Source organism: Salmo salar, chromosome ssa24 (assembly GCF_905237065.1).
Source record: "Salmo salar chromosome ssa24, Ssal_v3.1, whole genome shotgun sequence".
In the NCBI taxonomy this organism is placed as follows: Eukaryota; Metazoa; Chordata; class Actinopteri; order Salmoniformes; family Salmonidae; genus Salmo; species Salmo salar.
Window position 1 is genome coordinate 7,841,731 of NC_059465.1, and position 26,440 is coordinate 7,868,170.

The 26,440-nt window shown below is 45.0% G+C and overlaps 4 protein-coding genes across 6 annotated transcripts in view; 1 reads left to right on the forward strand and 3 right to left on the reverse strand.

Moving 5' to 3' along the window:
* Nucleotides 1-1,826, reverse strand: part of pgm5 (phosphoglucomutase 5) — a 49,133-nt gene extending 47,307 nt beyond the window's left edge. The window contains exon 1 of the mRNA XM_014171055.2: nucleotides 1,058-1,826. Coding sequence (XP_014026530.1) covers nucleotides 1,058-1,315 — 258 coding nt within the window. The 5' untranslated portion in view covers nucleotides 1,316-1,826. The remainder of the gene's footprint in view (nucleotides 1-1,057) is intronic.
* Nucleotides 1,827-2,979: 1,153 nt separating this feature from the next.
* foxd5 (forkhead box D5) lies at nucleotides 2,980-4,490 on the reverse strand. The gene has a single exon (XM_014170642.2). It carries the CDS (start codon nucleotides 4,335-4,337, stop codon nucleotides 3,282-3,284), a length of 1,056 nt encoding a protein of 351 aa, XP_014026117.1. The 5' UTR covers nucleotides 4,338-4,490; the 3' UTR covers nucleotides 2,980-3,281.
* A 9,188-nt stretch (nucleotides 4,491-13,678) lies between these two features.
* cbwd (COBW domain containing) lies at nucleotides 13,679-23,303 on the reverse strand (the record flags this gene model as incomplete). The annotated part of the gene is made up of 7 exons (XM_045707157.1): nucleotides 23,229-23,303; nucleotides 20,623-20,732; nucleotides 19,876-19,962; nucleotides 17,613-17,702; nucleotides 16,509-16,546; nucleotides 15,051-15,095; nucleotides 13,679-13,708 (listed from the first exon to the last, which is right to left on the reverse strand). Coding segments are annotated over exons 3-7 (255 nt in total), but the record flags the coding sequence as incomplete, so codon positions are not given.
* A 1,072-nt stretch (nucleotides 23,304-24,375) lies between these two features.
* dock8 (dedicator of cytokinesis 8) overlaps nucleotides 24,376-26,440 on the forward strand; it is an 86,901-nt gene continuing 84,836 nt past the window's right edge. For all 3 annotated transcript variants that reach the window (XM_045707156.1, XM_045707154.1, XM_045707155.1), the window contains exon 1: nucleotides 24,376-24,654. In XM_045707156.1, coding sequence (XP_045563112.1) covers nucleotides 24,602-24,654 — 53 coding nt within the window. In that variant the 5' untranslated portion in view covers nucleotides 24,376-24,601. The remainder of the gene's footprint in view (nucleotides 24,655-26,440) is intronic.

The window sequence follows — 26,440 nt, forward strand, 5'->3', positions numbered from 1 at the left end:
GACGTCGGCGCATCTCCTCACTTCAGGATTTCGAGAGAGAGAGAGAGAGAGACACTCTTGGCTCTGTTCAATCAAACCCGGTTACCTTGTTTTTGGCATAAGAGCAAAAACATTTGTATGGTTTGAAAACAAAATAAAATCAGCTGTGTTAATGACAACATTCTCTCTCTATATATTTTTTATATTTAAACATATCCCAGACATCGCTTTGGATCGAATAGTGCCCTTTGGGTGCGCACTTAACACCTGCCATGCCATGTCAGCGACCCGTTGTAGGTCTACACGCCTATCATCATTCCATACTCTGCCCCCAGAATATCACAAATATTCCTTCAATGTCTTCCCAGCGCTTATCTCCTGTGAGTTTGGCTCGTGGCCACTAAACTGGGTATCCCCAAAGTTTCGAACGAAGCAGGGAGGAATGTAGCTGAGTGGCGCGTGGGCAGGAGTGGACGAGGGATTGAACAGCCGATAAGGCAGGAGACATTAAGCTGGGCCAGCAGAAAAATAGACCCATCTCAAAACAAATACATTCCCCTCAGTTTTTCCTTTAGGTATTTCACCAAGCTTGTTGTCGCATAGATCTGAGAATAGACTGCTGTCCTTTCCAAGCGCTCTGCGCAATTGGTTAAAAGGCTCCGCCACTCACGCAGGCCCGCGCACGCACGCACACACACACACACACACACAGAAACACACTGACACTGGGAGAGGGTATAAGCTTTAGGTTGTAACATAGCCTGCCTATCTATATGCACGTACGCCTATCGCCATAAACCTGAGTGTAGTTAAAACAAGGCCACTGGACTGACTAATCGTTTCAGAGGCGCGTGAACAGCTATGCTAGGTAAACTAGTGTACAGCATTCCCTTGTATGCACTTGACTAGAGTTTCAGCTGTATAAACCATAGTTTATACGAGCCATAGGCATATGGAGGATTAACAATAAAATGCCATGGTTTATTATGCTATTTCTGTGCTTCGTTTATCATGATCATTATCATCATCACGAACCCTGAACTATTCCAAACTTTCTGACATGACATTCTTGTCTTACCCCGTTGGCAGCGGCCATCTGAACTATAATCTCTGTAGCTGCTCGGCTGAAGTAGCGTCCATCGCTGCCCACCACCATCGTGCATCCCTGGCGGTCCCTCAGGTCGATGGACGACAGTACACTTTGGATGTAGTTCTGCAGGTAGTTCTTCTTGCCCTCGAACACAGCCGTCTTCCGCCGCAGCCCGTTGGTACCGGGCCGCTGGTCATCAAACGGGCTCGTCTGGACCGTTACCACGGGAATGGGGTTCGTCTCCATCCTCCGTACAAGAACCCACCGGGAGTGGCGGGTCGACTGGCTATACCGGGGATGACTCACTGTCGGCTGGATAGAGGTGGAGAGTCAAACATATGTAGGAGACAGACTGTGTTAGGGAGGTGAGAGGTCCAGTGATGTCCGCTCTAGTCCTCCAGAAGTAGAACTTTCGAGGGAGGTGGGGGGATGCGTTTACGCAATGACAGCACACCAGCGCTTTCCAGAGGGATGGCTATTAAGATGATAAATCCCCGTCAACAAATTCCTTGGCTTGTAAACTCGGTTTGAGATAAATGCTAGTTATAGGCCTGCTGTAGGGTTTAAAACACATGCCACAGAAAACTTGCAGTGAGAGCTTTGGATAGGCTAATGTAATATTAAGCCCAGTCTTCTCTTCCGCCTGACAACTCCCTATTTTCCAAATAAGCCCGACTCTCCTCAAGGACATGCGCCTGCCAAAATCAGGGAGGGCCAAAAGCCCCTACAATCAGCTGCGCCTCTGGACAAAAATAGCCCGGTGGAGTACGGGGAGAATTGTGTCGGGCTGGGGCTGTACAAGGCAAAGCACTGTCAGTGTGCGAGCGAGCGTTAAGCAGTTAACGGTCAAAGACATGCGGAAAAGTGACGAGGCAGGACCTGAGGGCGCACTGTTGGCCATGGGCAAGGCAATGCGTCAAGTAGACCTCCCCTGTCCCACATATTAGGAAATATAGTACGTGGTAAAGTAAAACACACTCGTTGGTTTTAATATGATACTTTAAGCTAATGGACTAGAATGATAACATGAAATCCACTCCCTTTCCAAAATAAATAAACTGTGACAAAAATGGAGTGCGTCTTGTTCAATGGCAGCTCTCTCTATCTCTCTCGCTCTCTTTGTACTATAATGCATAAAATCTAGCATCAGAAGAGCAAGATGCGTTATGGGTGGCCAGAGAGAATCATATGGGCTGGTTCACTGATGCATAACTTAGTGGACAGCGCAACCAGGAGCAAAATCAAGGAAATACATTTTTGTAGAACGTGCTTTGCAAAATTGTAGGCCATTGGTCCTATAAAAGTAGTTGTCTGTATTGAAATGCATTAAACCTGGGCCACACGGTGGCAGCATTGAACTGGCCTACAGCTGGATGCAGACGTTCTCAAGTTTTCATTCGATTTTTAAGGAAATTAAGATGGAATCAATTGTATTTTAATTGGTATTTAATATGTATTTAAAAGCGATTCAATTAAATATTACAATAATTATTTGCAATAAAACAAAACAGGGCACGAAATTCGCAATGATGAGACTGATCTGTTTGAGTGACAAACAATAGTTATGTTTCGCCAATTACAGGACAAACAGATTTGCTGAAAATAAATATAACCTACGCTTGCAATAATTCACAATAACAAGATCGTAAGTAGATCGTATATTATCATTTGCTGTTCAGATGCCGATTTTGCCTTTTTGCGAAGTAAGTCTGTGCAACATATTATAGTCCTGCTAATTTAGACCTGGTTTTCCAGAAATTGAAATGGTAAACCTTTAGGTGGAATCATTTCCTCAGGTTATTTAGTACTAATAGATGGCATCTTTAGCAGTCAATTTCTACGTGTAATAAAATGTGGGGAAGGAAATAAGTTGGCCTAAGCATAACCAAACACCGCAACAACAAAAAAACTGATGTTTTATTGTTTCATTTCAACGTCGAAAATCACAATACAATGGATTTTTAAACATTTGGCAAAAGTGGCTCCACTTTCACATTGACGCCATATTTTAACAAATATATTATCAGTCTTCATATTTACATTAACTTCATTTGACATACTGTATTCAACATTGAATGAACATAAACAACATGCAGTTTAAATCATTTCTTTGAGAAATGCGTAAACGTGCCTCCATTGGATCATTTTATCACTTGTATACAAACACATAGGTTTCTTTGGTTAAAGCTATAACAAACAAACAGTTCAACAACTAAGGTAAGACATTGGCACATTCTCTGTTATTGAAGGAGCCGCGCTCAACATTGCACATGAGCAGAATGGAGTCATTGGAGCTGGAATCAGGCTCGGGAACTAAACAAGCAGGGCCCGTGAGAAGATCAACAGAACAATGGGGGTTGGAGTTCTGTGGTATTGAGTTATGTGATACATAAGGAAAGGTTCTACTCATAATGCTGTCAATACTAAATGAACACTTCGTATGTGTGTCGCTCGCAGCCTTCTGTACTGCGGGAGTTGCTGCGTAAAGTTGCATTCTGAAGTCCTTGGGGGCAACTACCTTACAGCTGCTGCTTAGACTCGGGTATGGTAGGTAGGAGGAAGGTAGCATCACGAGCCCGTCCTGAATGGGCATATACCAGAGAGGGGCAGCCGGTACGCTCACTTGGCTTTGGACGCAGTAAGGTCGCCCGTAAGGCCGGTAACAGCTAAAGTTTGGGTAAAACATGAGTCCATCTTTCATATACTCCGGCTGTTTTCTCTTAAACCTCTTCCTGCGCCGGAGAAAGCTGCCGTTGTCAAACATGTCCTCAGATGCGGGGTCCAGAGACCAGTAGTTGCCTTTGCCTGCGTTTCCAGGCTCTCTCGGAATCTTGATAAAGCAGTCGTTGAGTGACAGGTTGTGCCTGATGGAGTTCTGCCACGCCGGAAACTTCTCCCGGTAGTAGGGGAACTTGTTGCTGATGAAGTCGCAGATGCCACTCAGCGTCAGTTTCTTCAGAGGACACTGTAAGATTGCCATGGTGATGAGAGCGATGTAGGAATACGGGGGCTTTACACAACCGTGAGGTCTTCCCAATGAAGGTGTGTCTGCACAGAAACTATTCTCGCTCTCCCCAGATGAGTCGAACTCAGAGCAGTCCAGTTCGACGCTGGACTCGGCGGATGAGCTAGGCTCCCTGGTGTTGTCGGTCCGGTAGAGAAGATGCCGGTCAAGGAGAGGCTCGTCCTCTCCCGCTATGTATACTTCATCCTCGTCCAGTGGCAAGCCAGTCTGCTGGGACGTTTCATACTCCTTGGAGAGGGTCATGGCTCAGACCACAACGTCCACACACGCGTAAAAGCGAAACTCTGACCACCGTATCATTAATTCTTAACATGCGTAAAAGCGCAATTACCGACGCGTAAAAGCGCACAAATATATGTCTTCTCTGACTTTCTCGGCTCCTCCTGTCCCTGTGGTCCTGGTCAGCCTGTTTGTGTTGACCGTGGGAGTTTAGTTTTTTTATTAGTGGGCTGTTGTTGTACCCCCCGCCCCGCCACAGCCCAGTCACATTCAGACCTATCAGAGTAGTTCCTCGCCTCAGGGTGTCAGGGCAGACAAAGGGAAAACTAATCCGGAGAATCCTCACATACATAATTGATCTAGTATGCAGACACCTCAAAGTTCATGAATCATAAGACTTTTAGGGTGAAATACACGTATCAAATGTAGGCATATATATAGTTTGCAAAAATGATTTATTACAAAGCGAGGGTAGAATCAGATGGTGATTTTTAGCAAGATCCCCCATGCGTATCCAGGTCCGTCTATCAGTTTCCTGCTTCAGACATGGCACATTGTGTCTACAAATGCAAATACATTGCGGTCAACTTTATAACCTTAATTGATACACAGTGTGTTCAACTTTATTCACAGGTCAACATTAGACGGAGAACCTGTTCAATTAGGCTACGCAGGGCCTCAGCCCGGCAGAGAATAGAGTAGCACGGTAGCTCGGCTGGAGCCGGGGATGCGATGTGAAGTTTGAACACCACGCCTACCCCTGATAATAAACGCAGCGTTTTACCCCCCAGACCCCCGTGGTTTCGTTTCGTTTACCACCTCGGGATCACAAGCGGTTCTAGTGCCCTTGTGGCAACAATTTTGCACCCCCTTGTGGCCCCCCTAAATGTGGAGTATTAAATAATTTCTATATAACACATTTTTGCTATCGTTCTTTTTTTACATCCGTTATTACTGTAACTGGCCGCTCTAACAGTACAACTGGCCCCAGCTTCGCCCCCCCAGTTGAAATGGTCTAGAACCGCCATTGCTCGGAATGTCCGCAGGTGGTGTGACCGTGAAAATGGCCGTGGGACAGCTCCCCGTGGCCGGGAGAGTAAAGCGGCTATAGAGGCAACTTAACGAGCCAATAAGCATCAGAATCGGGTTGAATACTGCGCAGCTGCACGGTAAGCTATAGGGCTACGGGACATAGCCGGGGTGAATGGCCACAGCAAATTAGACTCACATGTAGAACTAGGCCAGACAATGATGTTAGAAAATGAAATTTAAAATTTAAAGTTTAACTGAGTTTATATATTGGGTAAAATTGTAAACGTAGACTATAAGCCAACATTTATTTGACTTAAGACAAACCATCCGATTTTACAGGGCTATTCTCCGTCTAATTAGCCGTTTACTTCCACGTATTTTATTTAAATTCGTTATTTTACATGAATCGCAAAAATAAAACTCCCTAAATCTCCTCACTATGGCAAATTCCTTGACTGAGACTTGTCAGCATAATTCTTAGTAATTCAGAATGTGAATGGGGACCCCATGCAACGTCACTTCACAACAATAAAACAAAGGTGTTAATATGCTTGCAGCGTTTTACGCACGTTGTGGAATATCGCATTGGATTTACGCACGTTAGTTAAACACCTTCAGACAAGACACGAGTTTATATCAATTCGCTAGTTCACAATTATTAGCCATTACAACAAAATGCCAGTCAATACTTAATAATAGTGAAATATGAATATTACATTTCGTAAACACCACTCTTTAAATCAGATTCTTGTTTATTTCAATCATTTAAACAGCCCTTACATGATAATATGTGAAATAAAAACAAACGTATTCACAGGTCAAGCTAACAGTCAAGCACGTGGACATTTACAGACCAGCCGAATTCTGTGTCGCACCACTTTTGAGATGTGATAAAAGCCTGTACAAAACCTTAACTTCACCAACAATTTACAGACCTAAAACACAGCCTAACTATTGATGAATACACTCAAACTTCAAATAATATGGTATGGATGTTAGGGGTTTCCAAAAGTTTAAAATCATTTACAGAGAAAATGACAGTAAGGGCGCTAATGACATCTCTATTTTCAAGTTGTCCTTTATCTTGATTGAGGGTCGGGTGTATCACTGGGTATTGAGATAGCCAACATGGTTGATTATAGATTAAGTCCGCTCACACACTAATCTAATGTTTCCTCATAGCATCTGGCCCGTGAGCAAGGGGCCCAATTACACCAAGTCTCAACAATTAGCGCTCTGTAAAACCTGACCTTATTGTAGTCAGTAAGATGCTTATCAGATTTGGCATGTAGTCATCATTAACAGTAAATACCATAACGTTTTGAGGTCCTCCTGGACTGAAGTGGAACAACATAATTATGAGGATTAACACAATTGCAGTAGGTAGGTCCAAATGTGAAGTGTATCAAGAATAAACTGGAATAGTTCACAGTGAGGAGAGAGAGGGGGGAGTTCTTGTTTAGTTCCTGTCCCCCACCTTTAGTACTGTTGAGATGAACTGTTCCTGTAGGACCACTTTGTCCAGGTTTCTCCCCGTAGAGGTGAGGGGATACAAAGGCTTTATTGAGTGAGGTACGCATCAGAAGAATGCATTCATACACACACACACACACACACACACACACACACACACACACACACACACACACACACACACACACACGCACGCACAGCACGCACACACACACACACACACACACAGTGCTGACCTATGAAGACTAGGTGGTTGACCCTAGGCTCCTCCCCCCACACCTGTGGGGACTGATCCAGCTCGTAGAGTTCATGGACCCCCTACAACATCACCTGGTGGGCTTTACCTGCAATAGACACGATCCCCTGGGATAGCTTGGTCGCAAATGGGTCTTCCAAATGGACAATGACCCCAAGCATACTTCCAAAGTTGTGGCAAAATGGCTTAAGGACAACAAAGTCAAGGTATTGGAGTGGCCATCACAAAGCCCTGACTTCAATCCTATAGAAAATTTGTGGGCAGAACTGAAAAAGCGTGTGCGAGTAAGGAGGCCTACAAACCTGACTCAGTTACACCAGCTCTGTCAGGAGCAATGGGCCAAAATTCACACAACTTATTGTGGGAAGCTTGTGGAAGGCTACCCGAAACGTTTGACCCAAGTTAAACAATTTAAAGGCAATGTTACCAAATACTAATTGAGTGAATGTAAACTTCTGACCCACTGGGAATGTTATGAAAGAAATAAAAGCGGAAATAAATCATTCTCTCTACTATTATTCTGACATTTCACATTGGTAAAGTGGTGATCCTAACTGACCTAAGATATGGAATTTTTACTAGGATTAAATGTCAGGAATTGTGAAAAACTGAGTTTAAATGTATTTGGCTAAGGTGTATGTAAACTTCCAACTTCAACTGTACCTAAAATGTCCAGAAACAAATACACACAAAAGGTTGAATCCTAACTTAAAGTTTGCTACCGTATCAAATGTTGCCCAACTTACATCTCCCATTAAGATCAATGAATGCATGATTTAGATGGAAGGTATACTGTAAAATAAATGCACACTGTATTAGCACAGGGATGCCTATTGAAAACCAGTGACAAAGGCTGAATGTTGTTTCACATTCAACTGAATGACATTCATGGGAAGTCCAGCTTTGTTCTTGAACGCTTTCTCTCACAGAAGATCCTGTAAAGAAACAAGCTATTGTAAAACGGAACATTTCTGATGTGAAAAGATTAGCTTTCTTGTTGTTTCAAAACATTGACGTTATAGCCTTCATGAGAATCAGCAGTCTCGGGCTCCCGAGTGGCGCAGCGGTCTAAGGCACTGCATCTCAGTGCTAGAGGCATCACTACAGACCCTGGTTCGATTCCAGGCTGTATCGCAACTGGCCGTGATTGGGAGTCCCGCAGGGCGGCGCACAATTAGCCCAGAACAGGGTTAATATTGTTGCATTTTTTAAGCGTAAAAGCAACTAAACATCAACTCGTTTTTGTCCTTGAAATGACTACTCTAAAACTGACTACTGTTGCTTTATGCTTGTAATTAAAACTTTGACAGCAAGAAGTTCTTGGGAAACAAAACCTTTGCATGCTTTATATTGCTAAATAAAACTATCTTTTAAGTAATATCAATATAAACCTGCTTGAGTAAAGTAAATCATAGTTAAATCGAACCAGCACATTCTTAATTAACATGGTGGTATCGTCACACCACATTTTAAGTGCTGCTGATGAGTTTGTCCACGAATTCGTCAAAAAGCTAAACTCTATCAAGCACCATAAACCAGCTGTGACACCCTTATTTACCCCCCCCCCATCCTCTCTTTACCCTCCCCCCGCTCTCCCTCCCTCCGCTGTATACTTACAGCATTACAAGGGCACTTCGCATATATTTTGGGCATTGTGAGGAAGTGTTAAGGTCACACACTTCCTTTTTCATTTGGTATAACACTCTCATTAGCATGAAAATAGCAACTTGGAGGGAAGGGAGTTTGGCCCTACGGGGGCAGGACGGTGGAGCAAGGAAAGTTTAGCTAATTTGTGGGAAAGGGGACCTGGCAAAAACTGATGACAATGCAGACATTACCCCCCCCCCCTTAACAAGCCCACACCCTGTGGTAGCTGTTGTGAGGTGCAAACAACATAACTGAAGACCAATGCCAAGCCAGTCTCATTCAACTAACCAATGAGCACACTACCCCAGCGTTTCCCCATATGATGGCATTTGAGGCAGGATAATCAGGACAGATGTCTTTGGGTCGCAGACTAAAAATTGATCCTGGTTTACTTGGTTTACTGTCACAAGCACAAAAACAGAAAAGCAGAGTGTGGACTTTTCACTAGTGTGTCAGCCCCTGAAGGCATTAGGGGCCAAACTCTGCCCCAGGACAATGTCTCCCTGGCCCACTGCATACAGAGCAGGCCTGGGGCCGATTCCACATCAATACAGGGGGTGAACTGAAATTCAATAAATGATTTAAAAATGTCCCATTACATTTTAGTCATTTAGCAGACACTCTTATCCAGAGCGACTTACAGTAGTGAATGCATACATTTCATTTCATGCATTTTTTAATTTTTTTTCTGTTGTACTGGCCCCCTGTGGGAATCGAACCCACAACCCTGGCGTTGCGCACACCATGCTGGCGTTGCAAACACCATGCTCTACCAACTGAGCCACAGGGAAGCCATTATTTTCACCTCTTCAATTGAAATATAATTGACCCCAAACCTGTGGTTGTTTATTACACAACTGCTAATTTATTCTTTATAAATGCCAGATTGTGGGCCGTCTGTGAACAAAAAACTAGACCAAAACGATATTGTTTAAGACATGGATAGAGCAGGCCTAATCAAAGTAGTTTTCCTTTCATGGATCACCATTGGCACTCATTACCTTGTCTAGATGTGGTCTTGTTGCTTCCACAAGCTGTAGCTTTTCTGCCAAACTGTCAGTTAAAGAAGCAACACTGAGGTGTGCAGTGTTTCTCTAGTATCTTTGTTTACATGACAACGGACCATGCAAACACATGGCTTGTTCTTCAATCGGGAAGCATCTACCTGTGAGATTAATATGGTTTCCTTTTTAGAGTCTGTTAAGCATTCTGTGATGTTATATGGCTACAAGAAGAAAGGTATTTTCATATGTCACTGCATACAGCAATGCAGGTCTAGGGAAAATAGGATTTTGAATGAGAATCAAGTGTGTCCCCCCACAAGGTTAAACAAGACTGTGTGTGTCTGTTGGGGCATATTAAGAGAGAGATCAGCTGTGGACCGCAAACCCCCCCCAGATCCTGTCCTGTTGTCCCTCTACCTCCCCCCTTGACCCCACAAGGAGAACAAACATTGTACAGCAGCTTTAGCCCTCTCTGCTGCTAGTGCCACACAAGTGGACCGGTGTGGGGGTGTGTGTGTGGGGGGGTTGCTTCAAACAACCAGCATGGGCCCTGGGAGGCCAGAGGGGGGTGGAAAGACAGGGAAAGGGCCTATCTGTGTGGACAAGTGTGTTTAGATGACTCTCGTCAGGGATCATCTCTCACACACACACACACACAATCCACTGCAGCTGGCTGGGATAAGAGAAAACACCAGTGACTGCATTCCTGTGAAGAGAAGAGGTTTACCAGCACTGAGTCCATTCATGTAATGTAAGTTTTACTGTGGAAACAATGAGCCCCCCTCCCCCCATGGACTTACAGTACACCAACCCTTCTATAGCTTGGGCCCTTCATTACAGGGAAACATAGTCAACAATACCACCTCTGTGTAGGCTGTTACATGTTTAATATACTTTGCTCGTAGAGAGTGATTGAGAATGGAGCTGAGAGTGGTGCAGTCCTTATGATTCAAAGCCACACTGACTTTACTCCAGGGATGCAGATCCAGTACCTGAGATAGGGCCACCCAAGAGAAACAAGTAACATAAAAGCAGGTTGATGTTTATTGTTGTAACGGCTGTCTTCAGGAATGGACCAAAATGCAGCGGAGTTAGTATTCATCTTTCAATTTAATTAGAAAGAACACTATAACAAACAAAACAAGGAAACTGACAGCCAACAGTCCTGTCAGGTGCAAACACACTAAACAAGAAACAATTACCCACAAACCCCAGTGACAAACAACTCCTACATATGTGACTCCCAATCAGGAACAACGATTCCCAGCTGTTCCTGATCAGGAGTCACAAGACACACACCAGACTGCCACGTCCTGACCCCCAAACTACTACACCAGCTCCATCTGCTGGTCAGGACGTGACAGTACCCCCCCCTCAAGGTGCAGACCCCAGAATGCACCTAACCACAACAACAAAAAACCACCAAACAAACAAAATCCCCAACAAAACCCTAAAACAGTAACCCTAAACAATAAGGGAGGGAAGGGAGGGTGGCTGCCGTCAACGACGGCACTGTGCTACACCCTCCCTCCCCAACCCACCTATCCTGGAGGCGGCTCAGGCTCTGGCCGTTCCAGGCAGTCTGGGCAGTCTGGCAGCTCGGGGCAGTCTGGGCAGTCTGGCAGCTCGGGACAGTCTGGGCAGTCTGGCAGCTCGGGACAGTCTGGGCAGTCTGGCCGCTCCGGCAGTTCAGGGCAGTCTGGCCGCTCCGGCAGTTCAGGGCAGTCTGGCCGCTCCGGCAGTTCAGGGCAGTCTGGCCGCTCCGGCAGTTCAGGGCAGTCTGGCCGCTCCGGCAGTTCAGGGCAGTCTGGCCGCTCCGGCAGTTCAGGGCAGTCTGGCCGCTCCGGCAGTTCAGGGCAGTCTGGCCGCTCCGGCAGTTCAGGGCAGTCTGGCCGCTCCGGCAGTTCAGGGCAGTCTGGCCGCTCCGGCAGTTCAGGGCAGTCTGGCCACTCCGGCAGTTCAGGGCAGTCTGGCCACTCCGGCAGTTCAGGGCAGTCTGGCCACTCCGGCAGTTCAGGGCAGTCTGGCCACTCCGGCAGTTCAGGGCAGTCTGGCCACTCCGGCAGTTCAGGGCAGTCTGGCCGCTCCGGCAGTTCTGGGCAGTCTGGCCGCTCCGGACAGTTCAGGGCAGTCTGGCCACTCCGGACAGTTCAGGGCAGTCTGGCCGCTCCGGACAGTTCAGGGCAGTCTGGCCACTCCGGACAGTTCAGGGCAGTCTGGCCACTCCGGCAGTTCAGGGCAGTCTGGCCGCTCCGGCAGTTCAGGGCAGTCTGGCCACTCCGGCAGTTCAGGGCAGTCTGGCCACTCCGGCAGTTCAGCGCAGTCTGGCCACTCCGGCAGTTCAGCGCAGTCTGGCCACTCCGGCAGTTCGGGGCAGTCTGGCCACTCCGGCAGTTCGGGGCAGTCTGGCCACTCCGGCAGTTCGGGGCAGTCTGGCCACTCCGGCAGTTCGGGGCAGTCTGGCCACTCCGGCAGTTCGGGGCAGTCTGGCCACTCCGGCAGTTCAGGGCAGTCTGGCCACTCCGGCAGTTCAGCGCAGTCTGGCCACTCCGGCAGTTCAGCGCAGTCTGGCCACTCCGGCAGTTCAGCGCAGTCTGGCCACTCCGGCAGTTCAGCGCAGTCTGGCCACTCCGGCAGTTCAGCGCAGTCTGGCCACTCCGGCAGTTCAGCGCAGTCTGGCCACTCCGGCAGTTCAGCGCAGTCTGGCCACTCCGGCAGTTCAGCGCAGTCTGGCCACTCCGGCAGTTCAGCGCAGTCTGGCCACTCCGGCAGTTCAGCGCAGTCTGGCCACTCCGGCAGTTCAGCGCAGTCTGGCCACTCCGGCAGTTCAGCGCAGTCTGACCTCTCTGGCGACTGTTGACTGGCGGGCAGCTCTGACGACTGTTGACTGGCGGGCAGCTCTGATGACGACTGTTGACTGGCGGGCAGCTCTGATGACGACTGTTGACTGGCGGGCAGCTCTGATGACGACTGTTGACTGGCGGGCAGCTCTGATGACGACTGTTGACTGGCGGGCAGCTCTGATGACGACTGTTGACTGGCGGGCAGCTCTGATGACGACTGTTGACTGGCGGGCAGCTCTGATGACGACTGTTGACTGGCGGGCAGCTCTGATGACGACTGTTGACTGGCGGGCAGCTCTGATGACGACTGTTGACTGGCGGGCAGCTCTGATGACGACTGTTGACTGGCGGGCAGCTCTGATGACGACTGTTGACTGGCGGGCAGCTCTGATGACGACTGTTGACTGGCGGGCAGCTCTGATGACGACTGTTGACTGGCGGGCAGCTCTGATGACGACTGTTGACTGGCGGGCACCTCTGATGACTGTTGACTGGCGGGCAGCTCTGATGACTGTTGACTGGCGAGGCTGGGTTGACACACTAGACTCCTGATGCGCGGGGCTGGTATAGGACGTGCCAGCCCGGAGACACGCACCTCCATGCTAGTGCGTCTGGCGGGAAACACCGGACCGAAAGGGCGCACTGGCGGTCTTGAGTGCAGGGTTGGCATCACCCCTTCCGGCTCGATGCTCCCCTTGCCCTGGCACCTGCGGGGCGCTGGTACTGGGCGAACTGGGCTGTGCGTCCGTATAGGCGAGATGGTGCGCACCTCAGCGTAACATGGCGCCCTCCACCTCGTACGCACCTCCCTGTAGTCACGGGTAGCTGGCTTACGGCTCTTCCCTGGCCTGGCCAAGCTACCCGTGTGCCCCCAAAAAGAAATCTTGGGGTTGCCTCTCGGGTTTCCTAGCCAACCGTGTTCCAGCGTAACTTTCCCGATGGTTCCTCTGTCCAGCTGCCTCCACTCTCCTGAGTGCCTCCACCTGTTCCCATGGGAGGCGATCCCTTCCGGCCAGGATCTCTTCCCAGGTGTAGACTCCCTTGCCGTCCAGGACGTCCTCCCATGTCCATTCCTCCCTTTTTCTCTCCTGTCGCTGCTCCTTCCTCTTCCGCTGCTTGGTCCTTGTTTGGTGGGTAATTCTGTAACGGTTGTCGTCGGTGAATGAGGACCAAAATGCAGCGGTGTTAGTATTCATCTTTCAATTTAATTAGAAAGAACACTATAACAAACAAAACAAGGAAACTGACAGCCAACAGTCCTGTCAGGTGCAAACACACTAAACAAGAAACAATTACCCACAAACCCCAGTGACAAACAACTCCTACATATGTGACTCCCAATCAGGAACAACGATTCCCAGCTGTTCCTGATCAGGAGTCACAAGACACACACCAGACTGCCACGTCCTGACCCCCAAACTACTACACCCGCTCCATCTGCTGGTCAGGACGTGACAATTGTCTTGAGTCTAGTCCTGGGGGCAGAACTGAGCGATTTTCCCCTTAGCTGCCAGCTACAAAGTCAAAATTGGCAATATTGTAAAAATTCATGAAAACAAAAATAGCTTTTTGGGCTGAAATTAAGGTTAGGGTTAGGCATTAGGGTCAGCAGTGTTGCTATGGTTAGGTTTCAAATCAGATTGTATGACTTTGTGGCTGTGCCAGCTAGTGACTACTCGGCAGAGCTGCCTCCAGAACAAGATTCATGACAAAAACGCTAACCTGCCAAGTAAAAAACGGCTGATTTTTGGTTTCATTATAACGAGTGGGGAGTAGACGGTGGGTCAACTTAGAGGTGCCCAAAATGCTTTGATATTTGTATTATAACATGCATATGCAATGAAAGCAACAATGTTGATGATACAAAACCACTGCAATGAATAGGACTCATCTGGACTGTTATTAAACCCTTTAAGATCCAGTCCACAGAGAACCATTGACACATGACAGGAGTTGTGGGAATGCTGTTCAGGTTAGCCCTCTATCTGTTCTCTGTTGCCTCTGGGTGCAGAGTGGATCTGAGACACACCCTGCCTTTGATACATGCAGAGCGCGCACACACACACACACACACACACACACACCCTTGCTCTCTGACGCCCCACCAGGCACCACCTGGTGGGGCGTCAGAGAGCAAGGGTTTGTGGGAAACTGAACACCGTAGGGTTGGGGGTTGTGTTTGTGTAGGCGGGGGTGCAGCCCTGTGGAGGTGGGGGGGCTAAAATACAATGTCATGCCTAATATGTTTCATCTGTGATACAAGGACAAAGCTGGGAAAACATGCAAGGGGGATAATCGTGTGTGTGTGTGCTTGTGCTAGTTGTATGTGTTTGAGAATAGTCATAGTAATTGCCCTGTAATGTGAAGCATGGGGTTGTCTCCATGTCTGGTTATGTCTCCAGGTGAGAGTAGTGCTACAGTAGGCAATGGTAAACGTTCAATAACCCTCCACCGTTCATTTAGGTCAAATGAACCAACCCACCTTGACGTAAGCGTTTCCAGAATCTTGACCAGACCATTCATAGACCTGTAGAGGAAAGGAGATATGTTTATTATTACGCAACAATACCATCTTTTTTACATTTTATTTTACCTTTATTTATACAGGTTTTTTTCTCATTGAGATAACATCTCTTTTCCAAGAGAGACCTGGTCCAATAGCAGCAGAGGGAACAACGTTTCAGACAAAACAACTTACATACACTAACACAACATTAAACAAAACTATAAACACACGTACAGTACAACAAAAACATTGTACATTTAAAAACACAAACGTCTTGACTAAAAACAGCTGGCCTAAAAACAATTACACTCTTCTATGATGTATACATCGATCAAGTGTTAACCAATTAACCAAAGTGAGTGAGTCCGACTTTCGCTTCTGACAATTCATCACCCTCCGGCCTACTGATGCAAAAGAAAGTGTAAGCTAGTTTTCACCTTTAACTTCCTTTCAAACCTGATAAAGACCTGGGACTGGAGAGTAGATATATGGGCCCTCTTATGTTTTCTGCAGGTTATCCAATAATAATGTCTTCATCCATCTTCCAACCCAAGTCATACAACCCCTAAACCTTTACACGGTTCACTCATCCTGGTGTCACAGCTGACACAAAACATGACGACCCAAAAATGAACAGAGGAACTTGAGCGAAACTCATCTATCCAACCTGTGATAGCAGAAAGAAATCACCTGTTGAAACACTTTGAAACCACGTGGGATAAATCTGATGTACTTTTTCTATGTGTCCTGCCACTGTGTCAGGGATGAAGCGAGCGCTGTCCTGAGTGAAATATGTAACAACAAAGGGACTAGGGATCGTCTCCTGACCCCTAAACATCAACCTGTCAGCGGATGTCCCTCAGCTACGGCCTGTAGCGAGTGATGGAAATCAAAAATTAAATGCAATGATCACCACTATTATATCACTTTCCTCCATCACTGGCCAATACCCTGACACTCTGGGGCCTGGTGGTGAGTGAGAGGCCTGGGACTTGGAGAGGCCTGGGACTGCCCCCAGTCAGATTAGTATTTCAGGGGGTAGAGGAGCGTAGAGGTGGTATGACCGTCCTATTAGAGTGATCTGCTCTGATATCAATTACCCCTTCAGTTTCGATCAACCTCAGCACCCCCCCCCCCAAGTGTTTGAGTTGGGGAGGGTGGTGTGCATGTAGGGGGTTTGCAACTCTCTATATACAACTTGCAGTCAATAAAATATATTTTGACAGATTGAGGATTGTTGTGCCATTTCAACTTTGACATATTACAATAAACAGGAAATGACTCTTGACATGGAGCTTTTGAGAAATAACATTTCTATATTCCTGCCTGAGGATTTCTATCAAAATTAACATCTTTCCGGTCTGACGTTCAGGAGAATGTAGAGTACTAAAGACAAATGAACACTGACGCAGCCATGTTTGAATATGCTTTTACCTGTATTCCGTATTTTGCGTGGATGACTGTGACTATACCTGTAAACAAACATAACCAGAAAAGGCAATGAGAGGGCTTGTACACACTCTTTGATGAACTCTGACCCTGCAGCCTTTTGGTGTTTGGTTTAGCCTGTGTGTTTAAGTCACTTTCTCTGAGGGTTTTCCAAGTATTCTGTCATAACAGAAGGAACAGCTGAGTATTCCTCCTGGGCAGTGGACATTCCAAACATTTTCTCTGTTCTACAACAAGAGAAAACCCCCCTTAGGAGAGTAATGAAAACACTGTTTGTGAGTGGCATCCCATGCACCACCGGTCCAGCCTCTTCCCCAATGGGAGGGGCCAGCCCTGGGACATCTCTGATTGACAGGCCTGTCTGTGCCAATGACAGCCCTGTCTCAGTCAATAACCAGCCTATCTCAGCCAATGATACAGTGGAGGGGTGAGGCGAGTCCCGGTCTGAGCACGCTCTGTCAGGCCCGTGTGTGTGGACCAGTGGGCTGTGGCTGGCTGCATCCCTGGACCACTGACACCTGTCACTTATTGACAAACTCCAGTCGTCACAGGGCTCTCCCTGTAATGGCCTCCTATTGATTTCCTTTTCTCCCTGAATCCCTGGCTAAATGTTTACGGCCTGATGGCTTCCCTGTCCTGATTGAAATAGGCGGTTCAGATATCACCCCCCAATCCAGAGAGGGATGCGTTCCCATAGAACCTATAGATGAGCCGGCACTGTTTTCGCTCTCCTCTGCTTCCCCAGCATGATTCTCCCTCCGAGCGGTCAATGCCAGGGAATAGAGGGTATGTCATGGGTAATGTAAGGAGACAAGCCTTATAACCAGGAGTGGAAATGCTAAACTAACCAAGCATATCCACTTTTAAGGTAATGCATTGTAATGTGAACCACAAACCTGTGAGGGTTTGTTTGTTATTTGTTTTGGCACAATGTGTGTAATTTGCCATTGTCTCTAGAGGGAATGAAAATAGGGATTTGGAATACTGAATATATCTATTAATCAATATGAAGTCCCTACAGGTTTGAAAGCTACTGTAGTGAAAGGTGATGGAAAGTGGCAGTATTTCTTATTGTTAGAATACACATACTTGACGGAGCAGCAGAGGCAGCCGTTCCTGAGCTCCAGCCATTCCTCATACAGCTCTCCTGCACGGCTAGAGACTTCTCCAGAGCGCTTCCTACAGGACAGATGAGGGACAACAATCTAATCAGAGCAGTAGACATGCTATTTTTTACATAGAACCATAGTATACAACAGAACACATCAGCTTGAGAAAAATTCATTGACCCAGTAAAAAAAATGAAACATGGTCAAAATGGAGGCAAAACAGTTTTTTATTCGACGCACTACTACTCGCACCTGATAAAACACGTTTATGTTCAAAGCACAAATCTGTTGTTACTCAGCTATAACCTTATAGCGTTCCATTGACCGAGTCCACACATAGATATTGTAGGCTTATTTCATGATAATTGACAGCCAGACTAAACTACATGTACATATTACCTCAATTACCTCGACTAACCGGTGCCCCTGCACATTGACTCTGTACCGGTACCCCCTGTATATAGCATCGCTATTGTTATTTTGCTGATTGATTTTGTACGTTTGCCCACTGACAAAGAAATGATCAGTCTATAATTTTAATAGTAGGTTTATTTGAACAGTGAGAGACAGAATAACAACAAAAAAAATCCAGAAAAACACATGTCAAAAATGTTATAAAATTATTTGCATTTTAATGAGGGAAATAAGTATTTGACCCCTCTGCAAAACATGACTTAGTACTTGGTGGCAAAACCCTTGTTGGCAATCACAAAGGTCAGACATTTCTTGTAGTTGGCCACCAGGTTTGCACACATCTCAGTAGGGATTTTGTCCCACTCCTCTTTGCAGATCGTCTCCAAGTCATTAAGGTTTCGAGGTTAACGTTTGGCAACTCGAACCTTCAGCTCCCTCCACAGATTTTCTATGGGATTAAGGTCTGGAGACTGGCTAGGCCACTCCAGGACCTTAATGTGCTTCTTCTTGAGCCACTCCTTTGTTGCCTTGGCCGTGTGTTTTGGGTCATTGTCATGCTGGAATACCCATCCACGACCCATTTTCAATGCCCTGGCTGAGGGAAGGAGGTTCTCACCCAAGATTTGACAGTACATGGCCCCGTCCATCGTCCTTTTGATGCGGTGAAGTTGTCCTGTCCCCTTAGCAGAAAAACACCCCCAAAGCATAATGTTTCCACCTCCATGTTTGACGGTGGAGATGGTGTTCTTGGGGTCATAGGCAGCATTCCTCCTCCTTCAAACACGGCGAGTTGAGTTGATGTCAAAGAGCTCCATTTTGGTCTCATCTGACCACAACACTATCACCAGTTGTCCTCTGAGTCATTCAGATGTTCATGGGCAAACTTCAGACGGGCATGTATATGTATTCTTGAGCAGGGGGACCTTGCGGGCGATGCAGGATGTCAGTCCTTCACGGCGTAGTGTGTTACCAATTGTTTTCTTGGTGACTATGGTCCCAACTGCCTTGAGATCATTGACAAGATCCTCCCGTGTAGTTCTGGGCTGATTCCTCACCGTTCTCATGATCATTGCAACTCCACGAGGTGAGATCTTGCATGGAGCCCCAGGCCGAGGGATATTGACAGTTCTTTTGTGTTTCTTTCATTTGCAAATAATCGCACCAAATGTTGTCACCTTCTCATCAAGCTGCTTGGCGATGGTCTTGTAGCCTATTCCAGCCTTGTGTAGGTCTACAATCTTGTCTCTGACATCCTTGGAGAGCTCTTTGGTCTTGGCCATGGTGGAGAGTTTGGAATCTGATTGATTGATTGCTTTTGTGGACAGGTGTCTTTTTTTACAGGTAACAAGCTGCGTTTAGGAGCACTCCCTTTAAGAGTGTGCTCCTAATCTCAGCTCATTACCTGTATAAAAGACACCTGGGAGCCAGAAATCTTTCTGATTGAGAGGGGGTCAAAATTTCCCTCATTAAAATGCAAATCAATTTATAACATTTCTGACATGTGTTTTTCTGGATATTTTTGTTGTTATTCTGTCTCTCACTGTTCAAATAAACCTACCATTAAAATTATAGACTGATCCTTTCTTTGTCAGTGGGCAAACATACAAAATCAGCAGGGGATCAAATACTCCCCCCCACTGTATATATTTGAACCAAGCTGTTTTCTGCTCCCTAGAGCACTTAACCCTGTGGTACAACCAATAAAAGAAAATGCACACCCTTGAACACACTGCCATCAGAAAACAGCTGTAATGAAGCAACAAGTAATTGTGTACCTTCATGAAAAAATAGATGGACAACATGTGCTGTTACCACAAAAATGAACATACCTTCACCAAATTCATTGAGTACGACAGCGATTCTCTGATTGTGTTGCTCCATTAAAATGTAATTCAACAGTGTTGTCTTCCCAACACCTATATGGGTTATGAATGAAATGTTATGGTCTGCAGAAGAGGTATGAATTCTATTCATAGCACACTGTAATTACTCTAGATTTCTGTCCCAGTGGTAAGTCACTACCCATGGACGTGGGGAGCTACAGGGTGGGCAGGCTTTTTGTTCCAGCCCAGCAATAACACATATGATTCAACTAGGGCCTAATCAAATTACTTGTGAGCTAGACGGACCAGGTGTTTTATGGGTGGGTATAATTTGTGGAACGTTCCAACAGGAATCTGTTCTAAAAACTTCGTAAAGTACAAGGATGCCAACAAACAACGCATACAAAATAGCGTGATCAATTCACCTAGTTAACTAGCTGCCGAATAGGCATCAACTCACCACGTAGCTTATTCTTAATGTTTGTCCATAGGCGACCAGAGTGAGGACAGACGCGGTATCTTAATTTGCTGTTATACAACTTTGTATGCGTCGTTTGTTGGCAACCTTGTTATTTACGAAGTTTTTGGAAGAGATTCCTGTTTGAAAGTTCCACAAATTATACCCACCCGTGTTTTAGTGCTAGGCTTGAAGAGGAAAAAAAAACACGTTTCTCTCGAGGACCAAGATTGATGGCCACAACCTTCACACATTTTCTAACACAGCAGTATACATTGGGAGGGGATAAGACTGACCTGGCAGTCATACCGAAGTAGCTGCACGCCAGGTGAGAGGCTTTCCTGAGATGGGGACCAACTCTGGGCAGTCATCCTCCTCGTCCATTAAAACCTAATCGATGGCTGTTCTTTTTGCAAACAGGACAATCTGTATTGTATTAATAGCGTCAATAGCTAACATAGCTATAACTAGGGCTGGGCGGTATAACGTATTTTATGATATACCGGTATTGATGCAGGGACCGGTTTGGGTTTTTACTTTACCTTCTATACCGGTATTTGAATGTTTGGTTTGTTAAATGTGATACGCCATGTGTAATGTACATTTTTATAGTTTACTTCGCTACTTGAGTCATCATTCTCTGCTCTTTCTCTCTGCGCCACTTTCCATACAGTCCTAGCCACGCCCCCTATCACTCAAGGAAAGCATTTGATGTTCAACCACGAGACACTTGCGTTCAGTCTGCATGGTCAATGCAGCACATTCAACAATGTTGATTACAACAATGCTGTTTTCACTTTGCTTAATATAAATCCACTAGCGTTCTATGACACTATTAGTTTGTGTTTCTTACATCAGCAAACAGCCAGTTTGTCTTTTCGCTAATTGTTAGCCGCTAATGCTAATAGCGAGCTAACTAATACATGTACTGAGTAAGAGACGTAGCTAGCTAATACAGCCTGATAATACCAGTGATGGTGTAGACCTACATCTTCATCTTGTTTGTGCAACAGTATCTTCTAAATCAAAGAGGAATATTCATAGCAAGAATATGTTAGCTACAATCAGTAGCTAAGAGAACATGCAATGTAGCCAAACGCTTATTGGGTCCCCTAGGAAACACTTATCAACACTTTAGTTCCTACCCTGTCACAATAACTCCTCCTTGGCATTTTAATTCGTTGGCATCTCAAACAACACTGTATTCAAAGTGCCAACTATTATATTCTAACTACAGAATTAGAATAGTCATTCTATTTCCATGATTCCAACAGTTTTGCTCTAATTGGCAAGTCAAATCGCAATTGCAACATTTGGTTAAAAATATGTCCTAGATGATTTGCCCATATCGTGCAGCCCTAAGTGGCAGTGTGAAAATTCTCTCAATTGAGCAGCGGTGTAAAGTACTTAAGTAAAAATACTTTCAAGTACTACTTAAGTGGGTTTTTTTGGTATCTGTACTTTACGATTTTTATTTTTGACTACTTTTACTTTACTACATTCCGAAATAAAATATTGTACTTTTTACTCCATGCATTTTCCCTGACACCTAAAAGTACTCGTTACATTTGTAATGCTTAGCAGGCCAGGAAAATGGTCCAATTCACGCACTTGTCAAGAGAACATCCCTGGTCATCTACTGCCTCTGATCTGGAGAACTTTCTAAACACAAATGCTTTGTTTTGTAAATTATGATTGAGTGTTGGAGTGTGCCTCTGGCGATCCGTAAGTAAATAAAAAAAACAAGAAACTGGTGCCATCTGTTTTGCTTAATATAAGGAATTAGAAATTATTTATGCTTTTACTTTTGATACTTAAGTACATTTTATCAATTACATTTACTTTTGATACTTAAGTATATTTAAAACCAAATACTTGTAGACTTACTCAAATAGTATTTTACTGGGTGACTCACTTTTATTTGAGTAATTTTCTATTAACGTATCTTTACTTTTACTCAAGTATGACAATTCGATACTTTTTCCACCACTGCAATTTAGTGCAGGAAATGATAAAAGTGCTGAAATTTGTTTTGGTTGAAGTTGAACTTAACAGTATAAAACAATCAGAATGGAGAAAGACTCATTGAAATCACCGAGAATGTATGTGTTGCCACCCAAGGATCACTCACTACTCATAAAGCAAACGTAAAACCTTTATTTAAAAACTAAAAATACCGTCAAATACAGTCATACTGTCCATTTTTTTTTAAATACCATGATATAATATTTTGGCCTTATCGCCCAGCCCTAGTTCATGACTCTCAGTTCCATTACATTATACATAAGAGTCATTGGACAAAAGCAGAACATTAACATGCATCCCACAAACGTGTTGTCTTTCAAAAATACTGTCAGCTGCAACTGTGCTAAAACAGTGTACATTAAGTGTGTATTTTGCTTTTGTGAAATTATTTTGAAGTGATATGAAAGTAGAGGGATTTGTTTCTAGAACCGTTTCACAATTGAGAATTGATTCACGTTTAGACGGAGTAACGTTATTTGTCTGTTTTGGTTTCCAGAGCCAATTGAGATTTAAACAGAACATGTAACGTTAGGCTCCTTTAGCCTATCACTGGGCTAACATAGCCAGTTAATACGTTAACTTTTCATTTCAAGCACAGGTCTAAGTTAGCTCTTACAGCCTTAGGTTGAATCTGGTATATTTGGTCAATTTGCAAGCTGTCAATGTGGGACCGTTTAAAAAAAGTCCAGCAGTGCTGTAGTATAGATAAATCAGCTAGCTGGGAAACTCTGCTTCTAGGATAGCTTGCTGACGCTGCCCATTCATGTATATGAAATGTTAGCAGAGCATCTAGCTAAAACACCGCTGCGTTTAAAACTGTCCCATCAATATGGCAACTGTTAGTCTGAAACAAATCAAGGCAATTCATTGAATTTACCTGATTTTAGCTTTAATTAGTAGGCGATTTCATAACTACTTCCATGCTGATGTTTTTGTCATGTGTTCCTTTCAGTTTTGTACAACAATATAGACAATCCGTCTGAGAAAATGATTGTTAGTTAAACAGTTCCGCAAGACCGACCGACCGACATCTCTGAGACGTAGCTAGGTATTCGTTAAAAATAAGTATGAAAATACACACCTCTAATCAATACAACGAATTAACTATGCCTTGTACAACGTGCGGCTGTATATATGTATATGTATATATATATATATATGTATATATATATATATATATATATATATATATGTCAACACAGTTATTGTCTGACGGTAGAGGGCGCACGCACCTAGCTATTCAATCACAGGCTACAGCCAAAGATTCTTATAACTAAACCAAGATAGACCACAACCCGTCGTTTCAAATGGGAACAAATGAGTCATAGTGGGCAGAACAAGCAAGGAAGTGGGCAGAGCCAAGCACGAGCTAATGAGATTCTATTGGCGCGTTCTAGCAAACATTTACATATTTCCTTTAAGGAACGCCTGTAACGTGTGCACTAACTCAATTCGCCTTTGCATTCTGTCAACAACAAAAAAAACAGCAAACTGTATTGAGATCAGATGTTTCATCGATGAGAAAATGTGCAGAATGTCGGCTAAAATACATCTCGTTCCGTCTTCTCCCACCGCCGGCCACTGGGCTTCCTCTCACTAACATATTTGAAATTGAGTGGAAACGCCAAGCGGAAGCTTCACATTTATTCATCCGGTGAAATATCTGAATCATTGTTCTATTTGTGCAATAGGCCCCCATTGGCCTAATGGCATACATTTTGTAGCAGTGCAGCACATTTGTTTTGAATCAAGCAATAGTACTTTTTTTTTTTTTTTACATATCCCCTCTGATGTAGTCAATCCTTTATACTTTTATTTAAACCCACCTAGTGAAGATCAAACTCCCGTTCAATCTAACCCTCGAGGTGCGGAGCACATGTCACTATAAACAAACTACTTTTCAAAAGTTGTGCTACTACACACATTTGGGATCAGAACATATAAATAAATGGGTTTATGTCAATGTGGGCATTCCAACACTTCTCTCCCTCCCTCACCAGACTGCTTATTACGCAAACCCAAGGGCTTATCTAGCAGCGAGAGTGTGCGTGTCTGATCCTCTCACACTCCGCAGCCGGTGTCTGGCTGTTTGGGATGGGGAAGGTTTCAAATGCGGAAGTTTCCACCCATAACGCTGCCACCGCGAAGATGAGGCTTGCAATGACATCTGCGCTAGCAGCGCTTTAGGAGAAGTTACCATTCCGCAGGGAAACTGTTGCTGTACCTCCGCGGAACTGGAGTAAACTTCACATGGCGTCTCTGGCGAGCGCAGAGCGACGTGCGTTCGCTCTGAAGATCAACAGGTAATGTTCGTCTCTTTCACACACCTTTATGCCTTTTGCATCAGGCTTGATTTGAGTGAGCTGTGTTATGCCAAAGGACGGCGAGTGTATTCCTAAACGGACAGCTACATGTTGTGAATATATGTTAATACTGTAGGCTAGGCTACTCTGTCATGGGTGGGTTGCTTTCCATCAGTTAAACACTGAGATATTTGCTTTAATAACTATCAATAATAATTCTCTATGAATAAGGATATTAAACAGAATATTAAACATAGGCTTTTGAGTGTAATAAACCAATCACACATTTTGTTATACCATCTTTAAAGTAGTAAACTAACAATAAAACCCTATTCCATCTACAGTAGCGCTTTTATACTGTATTTCCCCTCAATGAACAAAAAAACATGCATATTTTCTGTCTACTTACAGCTCATTGAGTTGATGCAAACATATTTTTGTCTGCTTCATTTCCTCCTCATTGGGTATGTTTCTATATCTGGTCTGTATTTGATCATTTCCCCTCTGCATGGTGTATATGAAGCCCATCTTGCAGGCCAGTCGGAGATGCTATAAATTAAGGGATGTATTAGTCATTGTTCCTGCTCTGACACACTGACCAGGTGCAGAGGAAGTAGTATATGTGAGACCATTGTGTGTCATGCCGTTAGGCCATTGATCAAATAAATACATATGTCCCATGGCCCAATAGACTTCTATAACTTTACATACAAAAAGGAGTAACTGTGGAGCTGTGAAAGCCCCTTGTATGAGAACCCTCTTGCCGTTTCTGAACATTTTGTGGCATTCTAACATGTATCCAAATCGCCAACCTAGACTGAACTATAAGTTACATTACACATTAATCAATGTGTATCCTGTCCATTTAGCTCAGTCGCTCACCCCCTGCCTTCAGTATGCTGATGAGACCTACCATTTATTTGATTGTCAGTTTGATTGAAGTGGAGAAGATGGGGCAGCATCTCCTGTGTAATAGGGCTGAGGTCAGCTGCTGAAAGGCAGAGAGCATCTTATCTTGCTCTTTGAATGAACTGCTATGCCAGCTAATGGTCTGGCTCTGTCTCTACAGCCTATATTGTCCACATGGGTTTTTGTTGCTGACCATAGCTGGTCACCAACCTGTAAAAGTTCAGGTGTGTGTGTGTGTGTGTGTGTGTGTGTGTGTGTGTGTGTGTGTGTGTGTGTGTGTGTGTGTGTGTGTGTGTTAGGGGTGCATGATATGGGAGACTGTGTGAATCAGGCCTTCATGGTCGATTTGCTGCAAAGAAACCACTACTAAAAGACACCAATAAGACTTGCTTGGGCCAAGAAACACGAGCAATGGACATTAGACCGGTGGAAATGTGTCCTTTGGTCTGGAGTCCAAATTGGAAATTTTTGGTTCCAACCGCCGTGTCTTTGTGAGACGCTGTGTGGGTGAACGGATGATCTCCGCATGTGCATTTCCCACCGTAAAGCATGGAGGAGGAGGTGTTATGCTGTGGTGGGGCTTTGCTTGTAACACTGTCTGTGATTTATTTAGAATTCAAGGCATACTTAACTAGCATGGCTACCACAGCATTCTGCAGCGATACGCCATCCCATCTAGTTTGGGCTTAGTGGGACTATAATTTGTTTTTCAACAGGACAATGACCCAACACACCTCCAGGCTGTGTAAGGGCTATTTTACCAAGAAGGAGAGTGATGGAGTGCTGCATCAGTTGCCTTGGCTTCCACAATCCCCCGAATTCAACCAAACTGAGACGGTTTGGGATGAGTCGGACCGCAGAGTGAAGGAAAAGCAGC

What these genes read in the sequence shown, in the direction of transcription:
- foxd5 (XM_014170642.2), bottom strand. Translation starts at nt 4,337, where the DNA reads ATGACCCTCTCCAAGGAGTATGAAACGTCCCAGCAGACTGGCTTGCCA.